At 49.7% G+C, this 21,570-nt stretch overlaps 1 protein-coding gene across 1 annotated transcript in view; it reads right to left on the bottom strand.

Annotated features, from left to right (window-relative positions):
* Positions 1 to 3,771: 3,771 nt before the first annotated feature.
* Positions 3,772 to 21,570, bottom strand: part of EPB41L1 (erythrocyte membrane protein band 4.1 like 1) — a 71,886-nt gene continuing 54,087 nt past the window's right edge. Inside the window, exons 19-23 of the mRNA XM_068987484.1 lie at positions 20,691 to 20,795; positions 18,520 to 18,600; positions 10,825 to 10,905; positions 10,400 to 10,516; positions 3,772 to 4,699 (exon numbers count right to left, since the gene is read on the bottom strand). Coding sequence (XP_068843585.1) covers positions 4,691 to 4,699; positions 10,400 to 10,516; positions 10,825 to 10,905; positions 18,520 to 18,600; positions 20,691 to 20,795 — 393 coding nt within the window. The 3' untranslated portion in view covers positions 3,772 to 4,690. The remainder of the gene's footprint in view (positions 4,700 to 10,399; positions 10,517 to 10,824; positions 10,906 to 18,519; positions 18,601 to 20,690; positions 20,796 to 21,570) is intronic.

The raw sequence follows: 21,570 nt of genomic DNA, 5'->3' as shown, positions 1-21,570 counted from the left end.
CATGTCAGAAAAGGCAATGGCACCCCACTCCAGTACTCTTGCCTGGAAAATCCCATGGATGGAGGAGCCTGGTGGGCTGCAGTCCATGGGGTTGTGAAGAGTTGGACATGACTGAATGACTTCCCTTTCACTTTTCACTTTCATGCATTGGAGAAGGAAATGGCAACCGACTCCAGTGTTCTTGCCTGGAGAATCCCAGGGATGGGGGAGCCTGGTGGGCTTCCATCTATGGGGTTGCACAGAGTCAGACACGACTGAAGCGACTTAGCACCAGCAGCAGCAGAATGGCATGTACAAGGTGACTTCAACTCTGATAAGATACTTATACATGAGAAAAGACTGGAAGAAACTGCACCAAATAGTTTAGCCATGGTTGTTGCTTATGAGATTTGGGATAATAAAGAAAGGGTTTGGGGTGAGCTGTTTGGTAGAATTAAAGTGCTGGTATGTGTATCTCAGGTAGCCCACAGGACAGGTTTAAATTTTACACGGATGATGGCTTTCAAATTTTAGTATTTTTGCATTTATTTTTATAAAGACCTCCTTTCTTTGGCAAATGATCCTAGTTTTTCATTTGTGGACATAAGAGTTTCCTTTACAAATAATTCTGTTTTTGTTGTTGTTGTTGAGTCACTTAGTCATGTCTGACTCTTTGTGACTCCATGGACTGCAGCATGCCAGTCTCCCCTGTCCTTCGCTATCTTCCAGAGTTTGCTCAGAGAGCCAATTTAAAGAAAAACGATATCAACATTGGAACAGGTGGCATGTACGGAGACATGGCAACGTATGTGAAGGGGATGAGCAAAGGCTGAAGTTGGGGCTTGTTCTGTACGTTATCCATTCGACTCCCAAGGAGGGGCCTCCACACGCCAAGCCCTTCTGTGTCCTGGGCCCACCTGCTTACTGTTCTTGCTGCCTAGAATGCACTCACTCAAGTTATTCACCTTACTGGATCTTTCTCTTCATTCAGCTCAAAAAGATGTCCTCAGGGAGGCCATCGCGGGCCACCTTATTTAAAGTGGTCTCCTTCAGTGACCATCCCCTCCCCTGGCGTATTTCCTTCCTGGTGCTGATCACCCTGGCTGGCATCATCTTTGAGCGCTCGCCTGGTTTGTTGTCAGTTTCTCCACTAGCCTCTGAGCTCCTGGAGGGCAAGGGCTTTGTCTTATTCATTGTTGTTCCCATAAAGCCAAGACCTGGTCCACACTGGGATAGGCAGATATTTGAATGGTGTTGTAGGCTGAATGAAAATGTTCCAGTTGGGATCTCTCCACCCCGGTTTTAGCCTGTCCCACAATGCCAACTTGTACTGGTAGCCAAGGTCAGAGAGAGATGCCAAGGCAGTTTGTGGTTCAGCATCAAACACATTTATTTCACTTTTATTGAGTCTACAAGAACAGAGAGCACACGCATAGAGCACGGAGCACTGAGGTGGGGGAGCGCGGGGACGAGAGAGGAGAGTGGGGTGTGAGTGAAAAGGACCAGGACAGCATCGCAGTCGGTTAGGAAGGTGCTTTTTGGAAAAAAAAAAAAATTTAGAGTGATGTTGTTCATGCAATTTCAGGCCAGTCTTGGAATGTGCTTACAGGATTCAAAAACTGAAACAGGTCTTGGCACTTCCTGTACCCTTAGATGGAAAAGATCCCAAGAAAGCAAAATAGGGGAAAACAAAGACTTACAGGCTGGCAGAGTGGACAAAAGCCATGGAGGGCATCTGCTTTTCCTGTTCGTTTTGCAAGTGAGGAAACTGAGGCCCCGAAGCGAGGATAAGATGAGCTCAATGGCACGTGGTGAGTTAGAGGCTGAGCCAGGATGGCCACCCAGAACTCCTGACTGCCCTCCAGGACTTCTTCCACTATGCTACATGGTCTCCTGGGTGGAGAGGCAGCATAGAAAGGATGTGAAATGGAAAATGGAAAAGTAGGTTGAAGACAGATAAGAAAAACATCTATATTCCCTATGAAGAGGAGGATGGGAGGGAAACAGCGCCCTAGATTTCAGCTTTGCAGCTCCCCTCCTCCCTGCTGGCAGATGTCTGCCTCTGTGTGGAAGGTCAGAGCATCTGTGGACTGGAGAGCTCCATAAACCCTGGCTGGCCCACAAACCAAGCCTGGTCACTTCTTCCCTGTCCTGAAGCCACACACATAGGGTCTGTAGGCAGGTGCAGAACCCACAACAAATATTCTTCCTCTGAGGTATGTCCAGTGTGCTTAGGACACCTGGTTCCTGCAAAGACAAGGATGCCTGAGCCAGATTCCAGATAGCCCAGAGAGGGCAGAGCCACTCCAGCTCTTGACCCAGAAGGAGTGGGGGCTCTCAAGCTGAGGAGGACGGGGAGGAAGTTCTGTGGCTTCCGTGTAAGAAGAATCTGACACACTTCCACTCTCAGGGGGAGTTGGAGGGGGTGTGGCTGGCTGCGCCACCTGAGCCCCAGATGCAGGGCTCTCTCTGCCTCTCCTCATCACATGTTTACCTACAGAGGCAAACACCGTTCTGCCTCAGGTCAGCACCAGTTAAGCAGCGAACCATATGTGTCATCAGGGGAACGGATAAGCAAGCCTGGGCATCTGCAGATGTCTGATAATTGGAGAGAAGGCAGAAGTGCTCTCAGAGGGGCTGGAGATGTAAGGCTGGCTCAGGGAGCTTTCTAGGTCCCTCTGCTCCCCCCTCCCCCAACCCTTTCTCCTTGAGCCTAACAATAGTGCCTGGCACAAGTAAGTACTCAGTAAATATTGTTGAATGAATTTATCGACTGCTTTAGAAGCAAGATGGGGGAAGTGAAATGGGACTGAGAAATTAAAGGGCAAATGCCTTCAGAAGGGGCCTCATTGAGCTCAGGAAAGCAGCTTGTGTCTGGAAAGCCCACGTGTGCCACAGGGCAATGCCAAGCTTTTGATGGGACCTTCTCCAAGGGCTCCTGTGTTCTCCAGGCCACTTCTGGGACTCTTAGGGCCCAGGATCAGAGAGCAAATGTTGACTGAAGGGGAGGTCTCAAAGCCAGGGTCTTATTCGCAGGTGGAGCCCCAGCAACACCTCCCGTCCTCCTCAGCTTGTTTCAGGAGCCTCTGGGAGTCCAGTCTTGACCTGTCAGGGCCTGCCCTGTGTTCATTCTCTACCGTGGCTGCTTTGACCCAGGAAGAAGAGAATGATTCAGACAGAATACAGGAGTGGTCAAAAGAAAGAACTGAGCTGGGGACATTCAGACAGCCAGGTGGAAGCCACCATCTTCCGTGGCAGCTGGGGGCATCACCTCCCTTGGGATAGGAGTTAGCTGTCACACTGCGGTCAGGGAAAGGCAAGACATGTGGCACAACACAGAGACAACTGAGAACTGCGGCGAGCCTTCCAGGGAGGTAGCGCGACTGAGCTAGGGGATCTGTGCTGCAGGACCCTGAGCACGGCCCAGGTCCCGGCTGCTACTGCCTGGGGGAGAAGGCATCTTGAACCACACCCGGGGCGCTTCCTTCTTGCCAAACCCCTGCCTCTCCATATGGGGACCCCACCCCTCCCCACCAATCAACCAAGTACAAACACCACACGCTGTATTTCTACACTGAACTGTCAGCTCCTACTGTGAGCGACCCACAGCCCAAGTCCGGGTCTCCTTGGCTGGGTTGGTTCGGTGAGATCTAGGAACCTTGAGAATACATCAATCACAGTCAGATAATTATAATTTTAAAACGTCAGCTTCATACTTACCAGCACTGTTTATTTTAATATTTGTTTCCTGTTATATGTAATATACATAACTTAAAGCACATCCATACAAATCTCCTACAAGCGGCACCTTCATAATGAGAACCCATAAACATACAATGTCTACTTCACCTCCTGTGGCTTGGTTTCACGTTCTTGCTTTTCTTATCTTTTTCTCATTTCCAGTGACAGCCATCTGCAGTGGCCCTCGGCAGGACCAGGACACAGAGGGTGAGGGGCATGGGGTTGGAGAGAGGGAGGAGGGAACCCAGACAGAAAATGACAACAAGACGTGTGAGAGTTGAGGGGGAAAGGAGGCGGAAGAAAGGCAGGTGGATTTTGCAGCCCAGTGTCAAGACCCAAAAAATAAGAATCCAGTGTTCCTCCTCCTCCTTTCCGAATGGGGGACTTTTCTTTCTTGGAAAGCGGTTGACGGGGGCATGTCTTGCTGCTGCAGCTTCTCTAACTGGCTGCAAAAGTGTTTTCCTTTGCATTGGAGTGGGCAACAGACGCAGGAAAAGGAGAAATGGGATGCTTGTCCACTGAAGGGAACGTGTAGGCCCAGGTGGCATTGTACTTCTACAATCAGCGTGGTCTGGCTTGCCTTGGTTGTTCTGCAGGGCTTCAAAGTGGGGTGGAGAGGGGAGCAAGGGATTACTGTTGTTACAATTTTTGTTTGTTTGGTTTCCTGGAAAATCCCACCAATTCTTCAATTTGTCTGCAAAGGAAATGTAGGCGTTCAGATGTTGGTTGTTGCTGTCGGCCGAATGCTCGGCCAGCCCCGGCAGCAGTGCAAGGACGTGGTGTTTCCTGTATATATCTCTATATCTATATATATCTATATATATATGCTTTTCCTTTCCCAGTCTCTTTCAGGGACAGTACGTCACAGCTGGGACGTCAGTGTTGAGTTGGAGAATCCAGGATGAAGGCCCCTTCTTTATGGTTCTCTGGCTTGGGTTGGACCAGAAACGCCAGCATCTTTTCACAGAGGTCAGGATTCCTGAAGCCAGAGGTCGGGGGGGCGGCGGGTAGAGAGGAGAGGGGAGATGCAAAGGAAGGAAGAGGACAAGAAGAGTTAGTAACTTTCGTCATTCATCTTTAAATACATGGCTGTTTTCACTCTCTTTACCATGTGCCCTTGATTATGACTTAGGAAGACAGAGTGACTTATCTAAGCCCACACAGCTGGTAATAAAGTGGCCACTGACAACTGAAGCCATCTTGTTCAGTCACTCAGTCGTACTCTTTGTGACCCCATGGACTGCAGGACACCAGGCTTTCCTGTCCTTCACTCTCTCTTGAAGCCACCTGTCTGACTCCAAAGTCCATGCATGTTTGCTGGGCTGTTTCCACGCAGGTAGGATCTTTCACTTTGGCTGAAAATTTTTCAAGTTACCTTGAAACTTTGTCCTTAGCTTTCCCTGAAAGCTAAGATCACACTTATCTCATTTTGTCCTCCTATCTGCTCTCAGATCTAAAAAATATTTAGACGTGATGGCAGAGGTGGGTTTTGTTGTTGTTGTTGTTGTTGTTTTTTGTCTTTCCTTTCTGTTTGCCATGGCCTGTTGTGTCCTGGAGGTTAAACCCCAGAGAGTAGTGTTTAAGTAAAAGAAACTGGAATCTGGATCCCAGCTCAAGTTTGACTCCAAAACTTGAGTGGTTAAAGGGTCTGGGCTCTGAAATCAGACAATCTGAAGTCAAATCCCACTGCATGGTCTAACTCTTGTCACTTTGGGTGAGTTTCCTAACCTCTTTAGACCTTAGTTTCTTCCTCTGTAAAATGGACAGAAGTTGTAGGGAAGATTCAAGACAAGGATCAGCGTAAGTGCTGAGTAAATACTGGCTGTTCTTATCATTACTACTGCTGTTGTTAACTTAACCACACACTGTTCTGATCTCATTGAGGGCAAGGGCTGTCTCTTACTTATTGCTGTCTTTCCAGAGCCCAACACCATGCCTGCATACAGCAACTACCCAGAACTATTTAACAGGTGGCCTATCATCCCTGTCCTTTATCACTTACATGGTCAAGTGCTAATGGAGTGGTAGATAACTGATCCTTCTTGGCTCATTTGCTAGATGGGAAAACTGAGCCCAGAGGGTGCAAAGACTTAGCAAGTTGGTGGCAGAAACAAGACTAGAACCCAAGGCTCCTGCTTTGAAATAGGTCAATCCTGCCTCCCCTCCCCCCTTCCCCATTTAATTAGAACTCTGAAAGCAAGAAAGCTCTGGGAAGCTGGGTGGGTGTCACCCTCTTGCTGGCAGTGTTTGTATACAGATCCTGCCTGAAGGAGGCGGGCCAGTGGAGCAAAGACAGTGCCAAAGCCTCACAGCTGGTCTGTGAGCTGCAGGGAGAGAAGACTGTGTAAGGCAGGTGATTTCCACACTCACAGCAAGAACTTCAAGAAGGAAGAACTTCATAAGGAAGTCTGCGGGAGCAGGGACAGAAGGAGGATTCAGGGAGGGGAGAGGCAATGAAGACTGGCAAGATGAATGCCCACACAGAAACAGAAACTCGTGCAGCAGGCTGGTGACAGAAGTTCAGTCTGACTTGCTCAGGGCTCTCATCAACCACTCAGCATGACGAAACTATAGGGACAAGGAAGCAAGTTCACATCGCCAAGCACCTTTGGCATGAGAGACAACACCTTCGTAAGTCACTGCTATGGACTCGATGTTTGTGTCCCCCCAAAATTCACAGGTTGAGGCCCTAACCCTCAAGAGAATGGTATTCAGAAGCAGGGCCTTTAGGAGGTGCTCATAAACAGGATGCGTGCTTTTCTAAGAAGAGACATGAGAAATATGACTTCTCTGCTTTCCACTGCATGAGGACACAGAGAAGATAGCTGTCTACAAACCAGAAGAGGGCCTTCACCAGGAACCAGAGTGGCTGGCACCTTGACCTTGGACTTCCCAACCCCCAGAACTGTGAGAAATTAAGCATGTCTTGGTTAAGCCATCCAGTTTTCTGTTCTGTTACAGCAGCCCGTGCAATCTCCAACACTCATAAATGTGGTTTATTACAGCAGCTTCAATGTATAGATTAACTCCATGTTGTAGATGAGGAAACTGAGCCCCGGGTGGTTCCTCTGGACACACTTTCTGTGTCCAAAGCTGGGTGTGTTCTTTCTACTCCATTCTGTTACTTTCTGAGAAGTTTTTCTTACAGTGCTGGCTTCACTTTAAGTTTTCTCATCAATTATTAGAGTACCTGACTTAGAGGATTTCCCTGATGGTCCAGTGGTTAAAAATTTGCCTTCCAATGCAGGGGATGCAGGTTCAGTCCCTGGTCGGCGAACTAAGATCCCCCACGATGCAGGGAAACTAAGCTGGTATGCCACAGTTACTAAGCCTGCATACCTCAACTAGAGAGAAGCTGAATGTCACAACTAAGACCCAACACAGCCAAAAATAAATAATTAAAAAAAAAAAAAGTTTCCTAATTCAGAGAAGACTTCCCCTCCGGAATTAGTGAGTCTGACTATATTAAGAGTCAGAGGTGGTTCCTACTTGGCGACAATTAATGGGATGGAAGGTGGGCAGAAACAGCAAGGGAGAAACTTCTGTCTCTCCAGGGCAACATAACAAGGTGACCTTTACAGAAGAATCCAAAAGAGAGAGAGGTAGAGAGGGAGTGTGGTGACATGTGGGACAATGGCAGCCAAGAAAGAAGTAAAGGGTGGGGGAAGGAGGAGGGAATGAGACGGCAAAGGGAGCACTGCGGTGGGCAGACGTGAAAGACCGCACGGGGTAGGCAGGATGTGGACGCTGGGGTGAGAGCTGAGAGCACCGAACAGCCAGGGAACACGGAAGGCAGGAGCCTGGGGGGACTGACTGGGATGCTTCTGGGAGAGACGAGGAGGAGTGAGACAGGGAACGGAGGAGGTACAAGAACCTAGGGAAGCAAATAAATAGCGAGAGGATTGGATATAACTACAAGAGGGCTTGTCCTGTCTCCTCATTTTGCAAATGAGCACACTGAGACCCCGATGGTCATGAAGCTAAGTCAGCAGGGTGGATGGAATGGAGTCAGGTCCAGATTCCCAGCACAGAATTCTTTGCATCAGTGGCTCCTACACTTGGCTGCACACAGACTTCCTAAGGACCAAGGTATAAATAAAGATTCCCAGGGGGTTTCCCTGTTGGTCCAGTGGTTAAGACTCTGAGCTTGCAATGCAAACAAGCAGCACGTGTTCAATCCCCGGTCAGGGAAGTTACGCATACTGTGCAGCCAAATAAATAAAATAATAAAACTGAAAAAAAAAAAAAAAAGATTCCCAGGTCCTAACCCAGCACTTCTCAGTCAGACTCTATGACAATAGTTCTGTACTATCTGTGTTCCCAGGGTATACAGCCAGCTCAGCACCAGCTTGGCAAGTGACCTACACTCTACCCCTCTGAGACCTGGGTAACAAAAAGCAACAATAACTGAGCAACTGAGGGGACAAGAGTGACAATTTACATGAAGGTCTGAGGAAGGCAGGCCCTGCCTGTGATCAGCTTACATGGCTTCTAGACCAGCCCTGTCTGGGCCTTCCCTGGTTGTCCAATGGCTAAGACTCTGCACCCCCAATGCAGGGGGCCTGGGTTCATTCCCTGGTCCGGGAACTAGATCCCACAGGCTGCAACTAAGAGCTCCCACGGCACAATGAACCTGGCATGAATAAATAAATTAAGCACACAAATAGACCAGCACTGTCCAACAGAAATATGAGCCACAGATGGAATTGAAAATTTTTCAGATAATAGATTTTCTAGACAATATTTTCTAAATGTTCTAGAAATTTATGGCTTTCTAAAATTTTCCAGCCATATTAGTAAAACTCTAGTGTTTGAATTTACATCAAAAAGAGTAAAAAGAATCAGGTGAAATTAATTTTAATAATGTATTTTACTTAGCCCAATATATCCAAACATTATCACTTAACATGTAATCAATATTAAAATTATTGAACTATTGTATACTCTTTTTCTCCATATATAATCTTCAAACTCCAGCACACATTTTACCCTTAAGGTACATCTCATTTCAGATTAGCCAGTTTCAAGTGTTCAACAGTCACATGTGGCTAGTGGCTCCTACACGGACAGCACAGAAAATTATTTCCACCACTGTAGAAAGTTCTATTGGACAGCATTGGTCTAGATCGGGGTTGGCAACGCTTCAGAGTGGCAGGAAAATACTTCCGTGCCTTTTCTTGTGACATGAAGGGGGTGGTAATCAAAGGGTGTAAAAGAAACATTCTGTGTCTTTCTGGAAAACACTGGTTTCCTTCGTCAGGGAAAAGGACGAAAGGAGACCTGCTACTCGTGGGGGCCTTTGAAATGGATTTATTTTTCAGTGAGGTATAATGTGCAAAGTCAATCAAGTACACAAATATAAGTGTGGAGCTCAGCACATTTTGATATGTGTCCACATCCATGCAGCCCTCCCAGTTCAAGACACTGACACCTCCAGCATCCTCAAAGGTTCCCTTATGGTTCTTCCCAGTCAATGCCACTTCTCAGCAGGAACTGATATTCAGACTTTGAGCATCTTTAGTATGGCCTGTTTTTGAACTTCCTATGAATGGACCCATTTGTAAGTACTTTTTGTGTCTAACATTTCACTCAACTCAATTATTATAGATCCGATAAAATTCAGTAAATTTCTAGAGGGGCCTCACCAGCTTCCCCCAAGTTCAGGGGGGAGACCTGTCTGCTCCAGCACCATTTCCCTCCTGTTATTCACCAAGGCACTGATGGCCCGAGACGAAAGAGTAAGGATTGAGGTCCCCTCAGATTCTGACCCTAGGTGGCCTCAGAAGGGTTTCCAATCTAGCAAGAAAGATGCAATGAAGGACTCTGGGTCCCATATTCCTCCTTGGCATCAACTATACCTTCAATTAAAAAAAAAAAATTAGGAGTCCCCTGGTGGCACAGTGGAGAAGAATCCGCCAGCCAGTGCAGGGGACGCAGGTTCAATCCCTGGACCAGGAAGATCCCACGTGCCACAGAGCAACTAAGCCCATGAACCACAGCTTTGAAGCCTGTGTGTCTAGAGCCCATGCTCTGCAGCGAGAGAAGACCAGGCACTGCAATGAACAGTAGCCGTCACTCTCCACAACTAGAGGAAGCCCATGCAAAGCAATGAAGACCCAGAGCAGCCTAAATAAATACAATTTTTTTAAAGATAAAAAAATTTTATCTTTCTTCAACTATAAAAGATAAAACTATAATTTTATCTTTTTTCAACATTCAACTGTTCTTCAACTTATAAAACTTTCCTTCTTGGCGACATCTAGTGGGTGGTGATGGAGACAGAGCCTTGGCGACAGGAATATGACCGTGGGCTGGGTAGGACTTTTTCTGACTTCCAGCTTACAGGCAATGGGCCAGTGAGGTTTTGCTTATCTCTGTCTATCCCACCTTGGTATCCACCCATCCAACCCTCTCTCCTCGTTTCTCACCACTTCTGGATTTACTTTTCTGGGTCTGGAGCCTAAAATCCCAAAGAAACCAGTCTTCCTTCCCCTCTGTCCTCATATCAAATCTAGGGGAGTGATTTCTTCCTTTTGAACCCCAAATCAGAAAGCCTGGGGGGTGGTGATCAAAGCTGTGCTGGGGACCCAGCCTCTGGGTGGGTCCTCACATGGAAACGCCTCTCGGAGGACCCTGTTCTCTCCTCTGTCTCACAGCTACTGAGCCCCATGAGCCTCACCTGTGGCTTCTTGTCCCTCTCCTCCGGGGATGGGTCTGTTTCTCTGTAGACGACGGCTTTGGTTACCAGCATGTCGGGATGCTGCAGTTTGGCCTCCTTGATGGCCAAAGCCAGGGCCTGGAGGAAAAGAAGCGCAGGGTGAGGAGCCAGGGCACACTGAACACGGGTGAGGCCGCGGAGACCAGCAAGCCCCTCCAGTGCACAGCGAGGCCCCCACAAGTTCACAGGAGAGGGTGGAGTTCAGGTCTTCTGGCTCCTTCTGCCTCCCATTCAGTGCCCCTTCCTTGGGGGCTTCTCGTCTGGACAGGGTCAGCAGGAAGTGGATATCTTCTCTGCTCACACACGCAGGCGTCCACAGGTAACCCAACGCGGGAGGGCCGGCGGCCTGGGCAGTGCCACTGGGACCCACGCTCCCATCCGCATACCTGGTCTTGATCGACATCTTCGTCCCCGGTGATGATGATCCGCTTCTCGATTCTCGTCTCAGAAAACCCTCCTTTCACAGTCTGCAGGGGGAGAGGGAGGCGGGTTCAACCTTGGGTCTGGCTGGGGCAGCAGCCTCAACAGGGGACAGAGCCAAAGCACCCCTCAAGGGCAAGGCTGGAATCAGCAGTTGCCTTCTCTCCTGGCTCCCTCGGTTTTTCCCTTTACTAGTTTTGGGACTTCAGACTGAACACCCTGCCTGGCTGCCACTGTTCCCCCAGCTACCAAGCTGCCCTCTCTAGCTCTTCCAAGCCGGGCTCGAATGCTGTGGCCCTCACCCTGGTGAGCTGCCCTTCCACCTTCCTGCCTCGGTACTTCCCGAGCGGCAAGTTCGTATCTCTCGTGGTTCTGGGCCTCTCTGTCTTGTGCTGGCCTTGTGTGTGTGACCTGGCCTTGCTCACTAGGCTGGGGCTCTTGAGGGCAGGGGCTGTTATTTTTGTTCACCTCTGCATCCTCTCCTCCCCCACTCCCCTGCCCCACCTGGCCAGACAGGTGCTAAAATGCGCATTTGTTGAATGAAACACATGAATGAAATGTGAATGGTGACAAGGTTCTCCTTTAAATGACTTCCAACGACACTAGAAGAGAAAATTGCATGGATGATGCTTATACATAAGCTCATAGCTGCCACTGTTTTCTGAAGGGGTGGAGCCTGGGAGCAAGCTTAGAAGATGGGGCAGGACTTAACTGCTTGGTATATTAAAGGTAGGTGGTGGCGGAGGGAAGGCCCAGCTGGAGTCAGGAGTGGACAGAGAGAAGACGGCTCCCAGGACAGAGTAGATGGCTCCCAGGTGGCAGGGCCAGGAGAGACTTTTGAACTGTATGCTGCAGGGTGTGTGATGGAACCCCTTCCCATAAACCTTTCAGTCAAGTCATCCTTGCTCACTGATGCTTTTGGTAGGAATGGGTTCTTTCTGGGGACCATGCTGTGTGGGTGAGGGCAGGGCTGGGACGGTCTTGCTTATTAAGGGCTAGTGCTGTCTACCAGATTCCTCCTTCGATGCTTGAACAGAACCTCCCACTACAGAGGCCAGCCTGGCTCCCTGGCCTCTCTCCTCCAGGACTGCATCTCTGCCCTGGGCTCCCTCCTGTTCTTCCTCCTGGCCACTCAGGCATGGACAAAGCCCACGGGCCCCATCCTGTAAGTCACTGCTGACCCCCCCGGGAAGGTCTCCCTCCTCTGGCCCCGCCCCTTCCTCCTGGACCCCTGCTGCGCCCCCTCCACTCCTAGTCTCTTCCACAACTCTCTTCTTTCTCCCGTCTAGCTGCACATCCTGGTGGACCTCATCTCCTCTCCTTAAACCCCTTTTCACTGGGTTCCTTCCCACTTTAAAAACCTTGATGGCTTTCCATGGCTCTCAGACTCAGACCCTCTGTTGTCACCCTTGTCCTGGGATTTCTCTTTCTTGTCTCTGTTCTGCTTCCCCCTCCCTCAGTTCAACCTAATTTCTCACAGTTCCGCCCCTACATGCTGCTTCTTCCTGGCAGAGACAGCTTATCTTGTTTCTCCGTGTGCACTGCTTGCAGCCCCTCCAGCAGTCCCTAGCGTGAGGGTGACAAACTAACATTTGCTCAGAGAATGAATAAGTGAACACACGGTTTCTGCTCCCATCTTTTACGTGGCTTAGAACGTCTGCCTCCTCCCTCAAAAGTCCTCCCTGGCTTTCCAAGACCCTGCACAAACCCTACCTTTTCCAGAAGCCCCTTCCTCATTCTTGGAGCCTTCCTTAAATTGCTCCTTGCTAAATCTCTCTGGCATACTTAAGCTCCATAAGGCACAAACACTATGGTTCACAATGTCTTCCAAGGAGACAGTCCCATCCCCCCAGCCTGGCCGTCAACAATGAAGGGCAGGTTGGTGCCTATGATGCTTAGCACAGAACAAAGTGCACAGCACTCCAGAACTGGGAACACTGCAGTCTTCTCTATCCACGTCACAAGGCAGAGCTGTGGCGAGCTTCCGAGCCCCACGGCCAGGCTGGGGGCACACGGGCTCCTGCTGCTGCTACTCACTTTGGTAACATGGGTGGTGGTGGAGGTGGAGAGGGTTTCCGCGGTGGCGCCGTAGGTGCTGGTGAGGACATCTTTCCCGATGATCTGCAGAATATAACCACCACCACCCCACCCCAGGGGTCAGGTGAGGACGCTGGGGTCTGCAGGATGGGCCAGGGGTGGGGCCAACCAAGGGAGAAGTGGGGAAGGGGGTGGTTCCATGAAGGTGAAGTCTGGAAGCTAAGATGCTTTGAGTCATGGAGTCTAAGAACTCAGGAATACTGGAGTCTTCAGAAGGCTGGACCCATGAAATTCCCAAACCCTGGAATCTAAGATTCCTAGAACCTGAGATTCCTAAGGTCTTGAAGCCTAACAAGACCCTAGAATTTAAGAATCCTGGACTTTGAGAAGGATGAACAGAGGGATCCCAGGGCAGAAACAGAGCAAAGGGTGGGGAAGACGCTCTTTCTGGGACCAGATGATGAAGACGACAGATCAGGAGAATGGAGGCACTGCCGGAGACCTCTTAGGACAGACTCGGGCTGCTGAGGGTGGAGCAGGTCCAGAGTGCAAGCCTCTGGACTCCTAATCCATTACTCCTCCTGGTCAGCAAGGAGAGCAGATGCCAAAGAGCTGCGACATTACAGGCATCACCAAGGGGAGGGACCAGTTCATCCCACTCTGCCACTGCCCTACTTGTACGTGGGGGCTGGTGGGGAGGGCAATGGACGAGACCCTGACCAGGGAGCCCTGTGGGCATCCGAATGTGATGCCGTTTCCTAGTGCTGTCCTTAAAGGGGCAGCCTCCCAGGCTCCACGCCACACTTGCCTTGGGCCACCTGTGGACCCGCGTCCACACGCTCTGTGTGGAGTCCCCTAGCCTGAGCTGGCCCTGCCCACTTACCGGAGAAAGAGAACGGATTTCCGTGGCCACCGTCTGTGGGCCTGGGATCATGGCAGCTGCCCCCTTCCCGGACTTGAGACTGTTCTCCTGGGGAAACAATAGTGCTCAGATGGCCAGGTCTCAGGTGGGCGGGCCCCCAGGATGGCCGGAGCACGTGACCATGGAGCTCTCCCAGCCACAAGGTTGAATAGCGACATTAGAGGCAGAGAGCTGAAGGCATCATTCAGTCCAGTCTGCTCCTGTTCATCCCTTGCTTGCTCACTCAACACACATGCTTACACACTTACTCATAGCCCCACTCATTCAACAAATATTTACTGAATGCCTGGCGTTAGGGACACTGTGGTGAACAAGACTCAAGACTCAATGTTCTCCCTGGAAGTACTAACAAAGGAGTCGAGACATCCAGGCTCTGCCATGTTCCAGACATGTGACCTGGGGCAGACCCACTTCCACTCTCCAAGCCTCCTCAATTCACCTACATAAAAGGACCCTGCAGGATACAGGTCACCAGTGGCAACAAACATCCCACTCCAGTGGGAGATGCTGATAATGAGATGCAGGTAGGGGATTGTGTATGTGCTGGAGGGCAAGGGGTCTAGGAGAAATCTCTGGACCTTCCTCTCAAGTTTGCTGTGAACTTAAAATTGCTCTAAAAGAATAGTCTTAAAAGAAATTTTTTTAAAGGGAGACCCTGTCCCACTTGCACAGAGACGTTATGAAACTGACAGAGGATGAAAGGGCTTTGCAAACAGCAATCTGTCAGGTAAATACAGGAGTACAGGCTGGTACTAACAACATGATGACTATTGCTTTCTGGGTACTCACGAGGTGCTAGGTATTGTGCTAAGGATGCATGGTCTCATTTAAGCCTCTGAACCACCTAGGAAATTGTTTTAATATTCCTGTTTTACAGGTGAGAAACTGGAAGGTCAGGGAATATTAAGTGGCTTGTTCAAGCCCCTGTGCAAGTGAGTGACAGAGCCTGGATTTAGATCCAAGTTGGTCAGACTCCAGATTCAACAAACTCCTTCTGCCATGCCCCTCTGCCCTTGAACCAGCTCTCCTGGTCCAGCCTTGGGGTCTAACTCCTAGATATTCCTGGAATTGGAACCAGGGTTACTGACCCACACTTACTCCAGTATTCTTGCCTGGGAAATGCCATGGACAGAGAAGTCTGGTGGGCTACAGTCCATGGGGTCACAGAGCAGTCAGACACAATGACTAAACAACAACAATTACTGGTGGGAGCCTCCATCTCCCACTTCCTGCACCACCTCGGGGTTCAGCCTTGTTCATCCAGGGGCCCAGAGCTGTGTCCACTCTGCAGCTCCCCAGTGGGCTGAGCCTCAGGTCTGGGCTGTGCATGACTGATTCTAGGTCTGGACCTCTGTCTTCCAGGGGGCGGGTGAGGACAGAAGCCCTCTGCCTTCGCCCCACCCTCCCCTGATCTAGCTGCAGCTGTGGGTAACCTGGTTACCTGGTATTCTAATCACAAGCCACTTTCTCAGAGAGTGTCCCAGAATGTGGCTCAGCAGCAGGCCTGAAAGGGCAGCCTTCTGGGCTTCAGGCTTCCTTTCCCCCAGCCAGGGAGACAGCCACTGGCCCCTCTGAATCCTCCCATCCCTCCAGGCCTTCAAACTTTTACTTCCTCTATGGATCCCTGTTTTCTAGCCAAGCCTCACCTCCACCTTCACACTGCTGGGCACACAGGTCATTCCAAGCAAGGTGCCAGCTACTCCACTTTCCTTTCCCAGATCCCTAGCTAGCCAGTCACCTCTCCTGCCTCAAGGAGGAGCACCCCTTCTCCCTGGCTGGGGCTACACCTCCATTTCCACCCCAGGTCCTTCCTTCCCAGACTCGGGCCTCCTCTCCCCACCCCCACTCCCCCCACTACTCTCTGAGACGCCTCAGCCACTCAAGCCTTCTATGGCCTCATCAAAGCCACAGTCCCCTCTCCCTATATCTGCAGCTCAGATCTTTCTTGAACCCGAGACCTTTAAAACCAACCGTCTCCATGACATTTTCCCCTGGAAATGTCCCACAGGCATCTCAGGCTCAATCAGACCCCAAATGGAATTCACTGCCTCCCTCACCCCCAACACATGCCTTCTGCTAAGGAGCACCCTCTGCTGTGATCCTCCTTGGTGTAAGTGCTTCAGATTTGAGGGGTATCACCTGAAGGACTTGTGAAAACATAGACAACCCCCACCCCGGGCCCCAACCTGTAGTTTTCAAGTTGTCTGGGGTGGGGCCTGATAATTTCCTTTCTAGCAGATTTCCAGGGCGACTCTCCACGCTACTGAGCAGCCTCACTGGTCCATCTTTTCTCCCATCATCTGAACGTCCAATCAGTGACTAAATCCTGAACTTTCCTGCCTCCAGACAGCGTTAACCCCATCCCCCTGGTCAGCCTCCACCACCTCTCACTCTGGCCCTGCTCCAGCCCCTAAACTAGTTCTCCCCCTGCTCTTTCCGTCTCTCCCAGCAGAATATGGCTCAGCGCTGCTGTCTCCCTCCGCGCTGGATTCACAGTGCCTGGCTTCACACTACTTCACACAGTGTGGGTGTTCAATAAATATTTGCTGCAGGAAGGAAAGAGGGAGGGAGGGAAGGAAGGAGGAAGGATTAGAGGGAAGAAGGGGAAAAAAGGGGATGCGAGCTCCCAAGGGAAGGAAATTTGTCCCAAGCATGTTCCACATAGGTTGCTAGAGTTATCTTTCTAAAGCACAGAAACACATATTTGATGACATCATGCCCCTACTTAAAAAACTGAAGGGCTTCCCTGGTGGTCCCAGTGGCTGGGAAACTGTGCTCCCAATGCAGGGAGCCTGGGTTCAATCCCTGGTCAGGGAACCGGATCCCACATGCTGCAACTAAGACCTGGCACAGCCAAATAAATAAATAAATATTTTTAAAATGGAAGTGAATCTCCATGGCCTCCAGAATGAAGCCTGAACTTCATACATGACATTTGAGGCCCTTTCAGCCCAGCCTTCCTTTCTAGCTCCTTCTCCCCCTGCTCCCCGTCCACACACTTGACATCTCACTTCCCTGACCACTTCCTTTCCCTAAATGCTCCACTTCTTGACATCTTTGCCTTTACACCTGTTGTTACCATGACCTATGAAACCTCCTCCCATGACTGCCCCCTAATTTTATCCTCCAGGGTAGCTCAGATGTCACTGCCTAGGGAAAGCCTTCCCCGGCTCCTGCAGTCTCAACCCATGCCCTGGGCTCCCTGGGAAAGCATTATTACACCATTCCCTGAAGGCAGGAAAAAATAATGGCCACTCTCGTTTACAGACCACTTACAGTGCGCCAGGCAGTCTTTGGAGGGCTTCACATAGATTACCTTAGTTTAGCCTCATCTCAACACTTTGGGGGATATACTATTGTTGCCCCCCACCCCATTTTCCAAGTGGAAACAGGTCTGAAAAGGTTTTGGGTAACTTGTCCAAGGTCACCCAGCCAGGAAAGTGGGAGAGCCGGGCCTTGTTCACCACTGTGTGCCAGGACCTAAACATTAGATGTGTCTGTGATTATCACTTGGACGAATGAGTTCTAACAGGCAGTGCCTTTTCTTCAACTCTATATCCCCATTCCAGGCAGAGTAGAGACTAATACATGTTTTTAGAACAAATGAATGGATGGATGGATGGATGAGTAAATGGATGATGCAACTGCCTGCTCACCATGGTACAGATTTACGTTTAGCCCGAGGAGCATCCTGATGCCACATGGCAAAGGGTTGACGGGAACAGAGTGACCCAGGGAAAGTGTGCAAGCTGGTCACTGGTTTAGGCTTATGTATCTTAAAAGTCTTTATTTACTCAAAACCTTCCTATGCAGTAGCCTAAATTAATGTATAATTTTCTTCCTATGTGTGTATCAGGAGTTTGGCAAGAGAAAGCATTTGAAAACAACCTCCCCTGGCTCAAGACAGATCCAGCCCAGGCACTGATGCCTGCCTGCTCAGCCCCAGCCCCAGCCCCATGTGGCCACTGTTCACAACGGTCAGAATCGGGGAGCAGAGCAGAGCGGTTGAGGTGGACAGTGGGGCTTTAGGACCCAGAACGCCTGGCTTTGACCTGGCTCTAGCATGTGTTTGGTGGTGTGACCTTGGGTAAGTCACTTTACCGGTCTGAATTTTATTTTCCTCCTCTGTGAAGGGTGGAGGAAAAAGAGCATCCACCTCACAGCTCTTTTTCTGCCCCCCCGAGGCCACTGCATGGAGCCACAACCTGTGGCTGAATGCTAGCTATGCTGTGTCATCATTTGAAGAATCTGACGTGATTCTTCAGAGCAGAACCACAGGGTCCCTAAAGTCCCCACACGCCATCTACTGACCAACGTGAGGAAGTGGCCTGGGCCACCTACAGGTGCCAGGAGGATGGACTTCATCCAGGAAGGATTTTATAGGCACAATCCTTCTGTGTTGCTGATAATCAGTTAATCAGACAGTAGCATCCTCTCTTTGTCCCTGCCATAGCTCAGATGGTCCAGATGGCTGAAACTCGGGGATGCCACCTCCCACATTATTCACTTTGCGAAACTGAGCTCTCACAGGCTGTCCTATGGCAGCTCTGGGCCAGACTTTCAAACTGTGACTCTGTGTCTCATGCCTGACACAGTGAGGTGGATGAGGGCTTCCTGCCTCACCTGGCGAGGTCAGCTTGTTATCTGGCTGTTTCCGGGGCAAGGGGGCTGGTCAGAGAGGCGAGTCTCAGGTCCTACTTACCATGGTGGTTGATATGGTCTCTGTGGTGATGGAGGGAGTAGTGGTGAGGAACTCCTTCCCTCCTGGGGCAGTCCCATCAACCTGGGGGCCAGAGGAGGAGTTGTTAGAGGGGTCGGGGGGAGAGAAAAAGAGTACCGAAAACGAGTGCAGCATCTGCCACCTGGGCAGGAGGCATCCCCAGGTACCAAGTGACAGGCAGTGTGAGGGAAGTGGGGAAGGGGATGTCCACACACCATATGTACCTGTGTGCATGCATTCAGTTGTATCTGACTCTTTTTGCGGTCCCATAGACTGTAGCCCACCAGGCTCCTCTGTCCATGGGATTCTCCTACTAGAGTGGGTTGCCATTTCCTCCTCTGGGGGATCTTTCCAACCCAGGGATCGAACCCGCATCTCTTCTTGATTGACAGGCGGGTTCTTTACCACTAGCGCCACCTGGGAAGCCCTATCACAAACTACAAACGGGCCTCAGGTCATTCCAGGTCACAGGTCCTCCGGCTCATTGGAATCCTTTTATTTCAGGAAGGGAAAACAATCCCAGATAATTTGAAGCATTCCATCCAGATTTCAGAGCCTGTATTCTTTGACTGAGGAGCGCATTGCTAGGGATTCACCCTTCGGATGCATACTGAAGTTTTACCAGGGTCTGAACAGAAAAGTTCATTGCAGCATCAGTGTTAGCTGCAAAAGACAAAAACAGTCACAGGTCCATTGATGGGAGATAAATACATGCTAAATCAGGATCCACTCCTAAGTGGGAATAAGGAGAGTGAGTGGGTCCACATGGGCCAACAAGGAGGGATCTCCAGGGTAAATATTAAGAAAAAAGGTAAAATGTAAATGAGAACAATCTCTTTTGTGTAAAAAATTTAAATATCTAGAGATGTAAGCACATATGTTTGTATATGCATAATATTTTTTTTCTGGGAAGAATCACAAGAAAAATTTCATTTTGTTCTGTTTGAATTTCATAACTGTGACTATTTTGTTGTTATTTTGTTATAGGAGCTGTGGGGCCATTTTTAGTTTTCTACTTCTCTGTATAAAAACAAAGCCAACACTCATTACTAAAACAAAACAGACGAGTGGGGCAGCTTGCCCAGGGTCACACAGCCAGAACTCGAAGGTTTTTACAGCTGCACTAGCCACCTCAGAAACCTCTATGCATGTTATCAAAGATGGAGAAAAAGTTCTGGAAAGGACAGAGTTGCCCACGTCGTGTAGATTTACATCTTACTTTAAGTTCTTGAGACAAAGATTGGTCCCCAGGGCAAAAGAACCCCCAGCACTGCAGTTCCTCTGGCCAGCAAGAACCAAAAGGAAATCTATCAGACCCTCAGTCTCCCTTTTCAGAGCTTAAAAATGAAAGGAGCTGAGGAAATGCACTGTAAGTCATGGATCTGTGTCTGTTTGCAACAGCCTCTCCAGGTTGGGCTTCCCTGGTGGCTCAAGCAGGTAGAGAATCTACCTACAATGCAGGAGACCCGGGGTTCAATCTCTGGATTGGGAACATCACCTGGAGAAAGGGATGGCAACCCACTCCAGTATTCTTGCCTGGAGAATCCCATGGACAGAAGAGCCTGGTGGGCTACAGTCCATGGTGTCACAAAGAGCTGGACATGACTGAATGACTTAACACTTTCTCCAGGGTACTAAGTATTTTTACTTCTTGCTGAGCCAAATAACTTATCTCTTTTTTTTCTCAGTTTGTTCATTCTGTCAGTCTGATGTGGAACCCCATGCATTAAAAAAAAAAAAAATGACCCTCTGTGAGCAGCTCTGGTTAAAGCTGAATTGGGATCTCTCTTCTCCCAAGGCAGTCCCTGGGATTGCTCGAGAAACCTCTCCAACTCCTTCAAGTGACCCATCATCACTTGATAAGACCCACTGTCTTATCCATGTAACACTCCCAGGAGAATAAAGGCCACATGACCATCCCCATTTTACAGTTGGGAAAATTGAAGCTTTAAGAGGAATAGTCTGCCCATCCCATCACCCACCCGTGGGGCTCAGGGAAGATAATGAAGCTTGGAAGAGCATCGGGGTTAAAATTGTGGTGCTGGGGGAAGCCAACGTGGCAAGGGCTGGCCAAGGGAGTTTGCCACGGTGGGGACGCCACACTCCAATGCCCAGTTTCTATGCTCAGGCACATAGGAAGAGGCACAGGTTACCTGGGTGGTGTCCACAGTGGCAACCCTGGTCTGCAGTACAGCCTCTGGCTCAATCTTCTTCCTGATGGCCAGGCTGCTGACAGTCATGGTTTCCGTTTTCACGGGCTGTAGGGAGATGAGGGAGGAACACTGTGTCTCAAACCCCAGCATCATTCCTGCTTACAGGCAACTGTGACGTACGGTCAGCAGGTGAATTCCAACCCCTGCTGCTGGCTGACTTTCCAGAGGGTGATGCAGGCCAGGGCAAAAGAGGCCTGGTGTGATGTCACAGACAAACAGCCTGGGAAGGGAACCAGACCCATCAGCAGCACCCAGACAGGCTGCCTGTGACCCTGCAACAATACAACCTCATGGTGGTCGGTGCTGGTTTTCAGGCTACCATTAAGAGAACATTCACTATTCAATAAACATGCTCCTTGCCGGGTCTCACATCCAGCATCTTCCTGATATACACCATCCTGAATGACTTCAGGGGTGATGCCACCACCTCCCAGCTGCTCTGTCTGTTCTTTAGAGCAAGAGTCCACACCTGGAGGCCTGGGGGTGCGGGGAAGGGGCAGGCAGCAGATGTAAACGAGTGAAGTGGGCTTGCTGAGGACAGGGATGAACTGGAGAGCGTATGGGGTCCACTCAGGTTTGGTCTGAGTGACTGGCTTATCTGATTTTTTAAATGATATTAAAAAAAAATCCTTGGATCTTATATTCATCATCCTGATTTTTAAAACAAGGTCAAAGAAAACACCCGTGGGCAAACAGACTACAGCCTCTACTCTAGAAGTCATGTTAAATGATTAGTTTCTTCTGAGTCCTCCATCGAACCTAGTTCGTGGCTATACATGCAGCAGGTGCTAATGTATGTGAATGAAAGAATGAATGAATG

The sequence above is a fragment of the Capricornis sumatraensis genome, chromosome 15 (assembly GCF_032405125.1).
Source record: "Capricornis sumatraensis isolate serow.1 chromosome 15, serow.2, whole genome shotgun sequence".
Lineage (NCBI taxonomy): Eukaryota > Metazoa > Chordata > Mammalia > Artiodactyla > Bovidae > Capricornis > Capricornis sumatraensis.
This window is presented reverse-complemented; position numbering and strand designations above follow the sequence as displayed.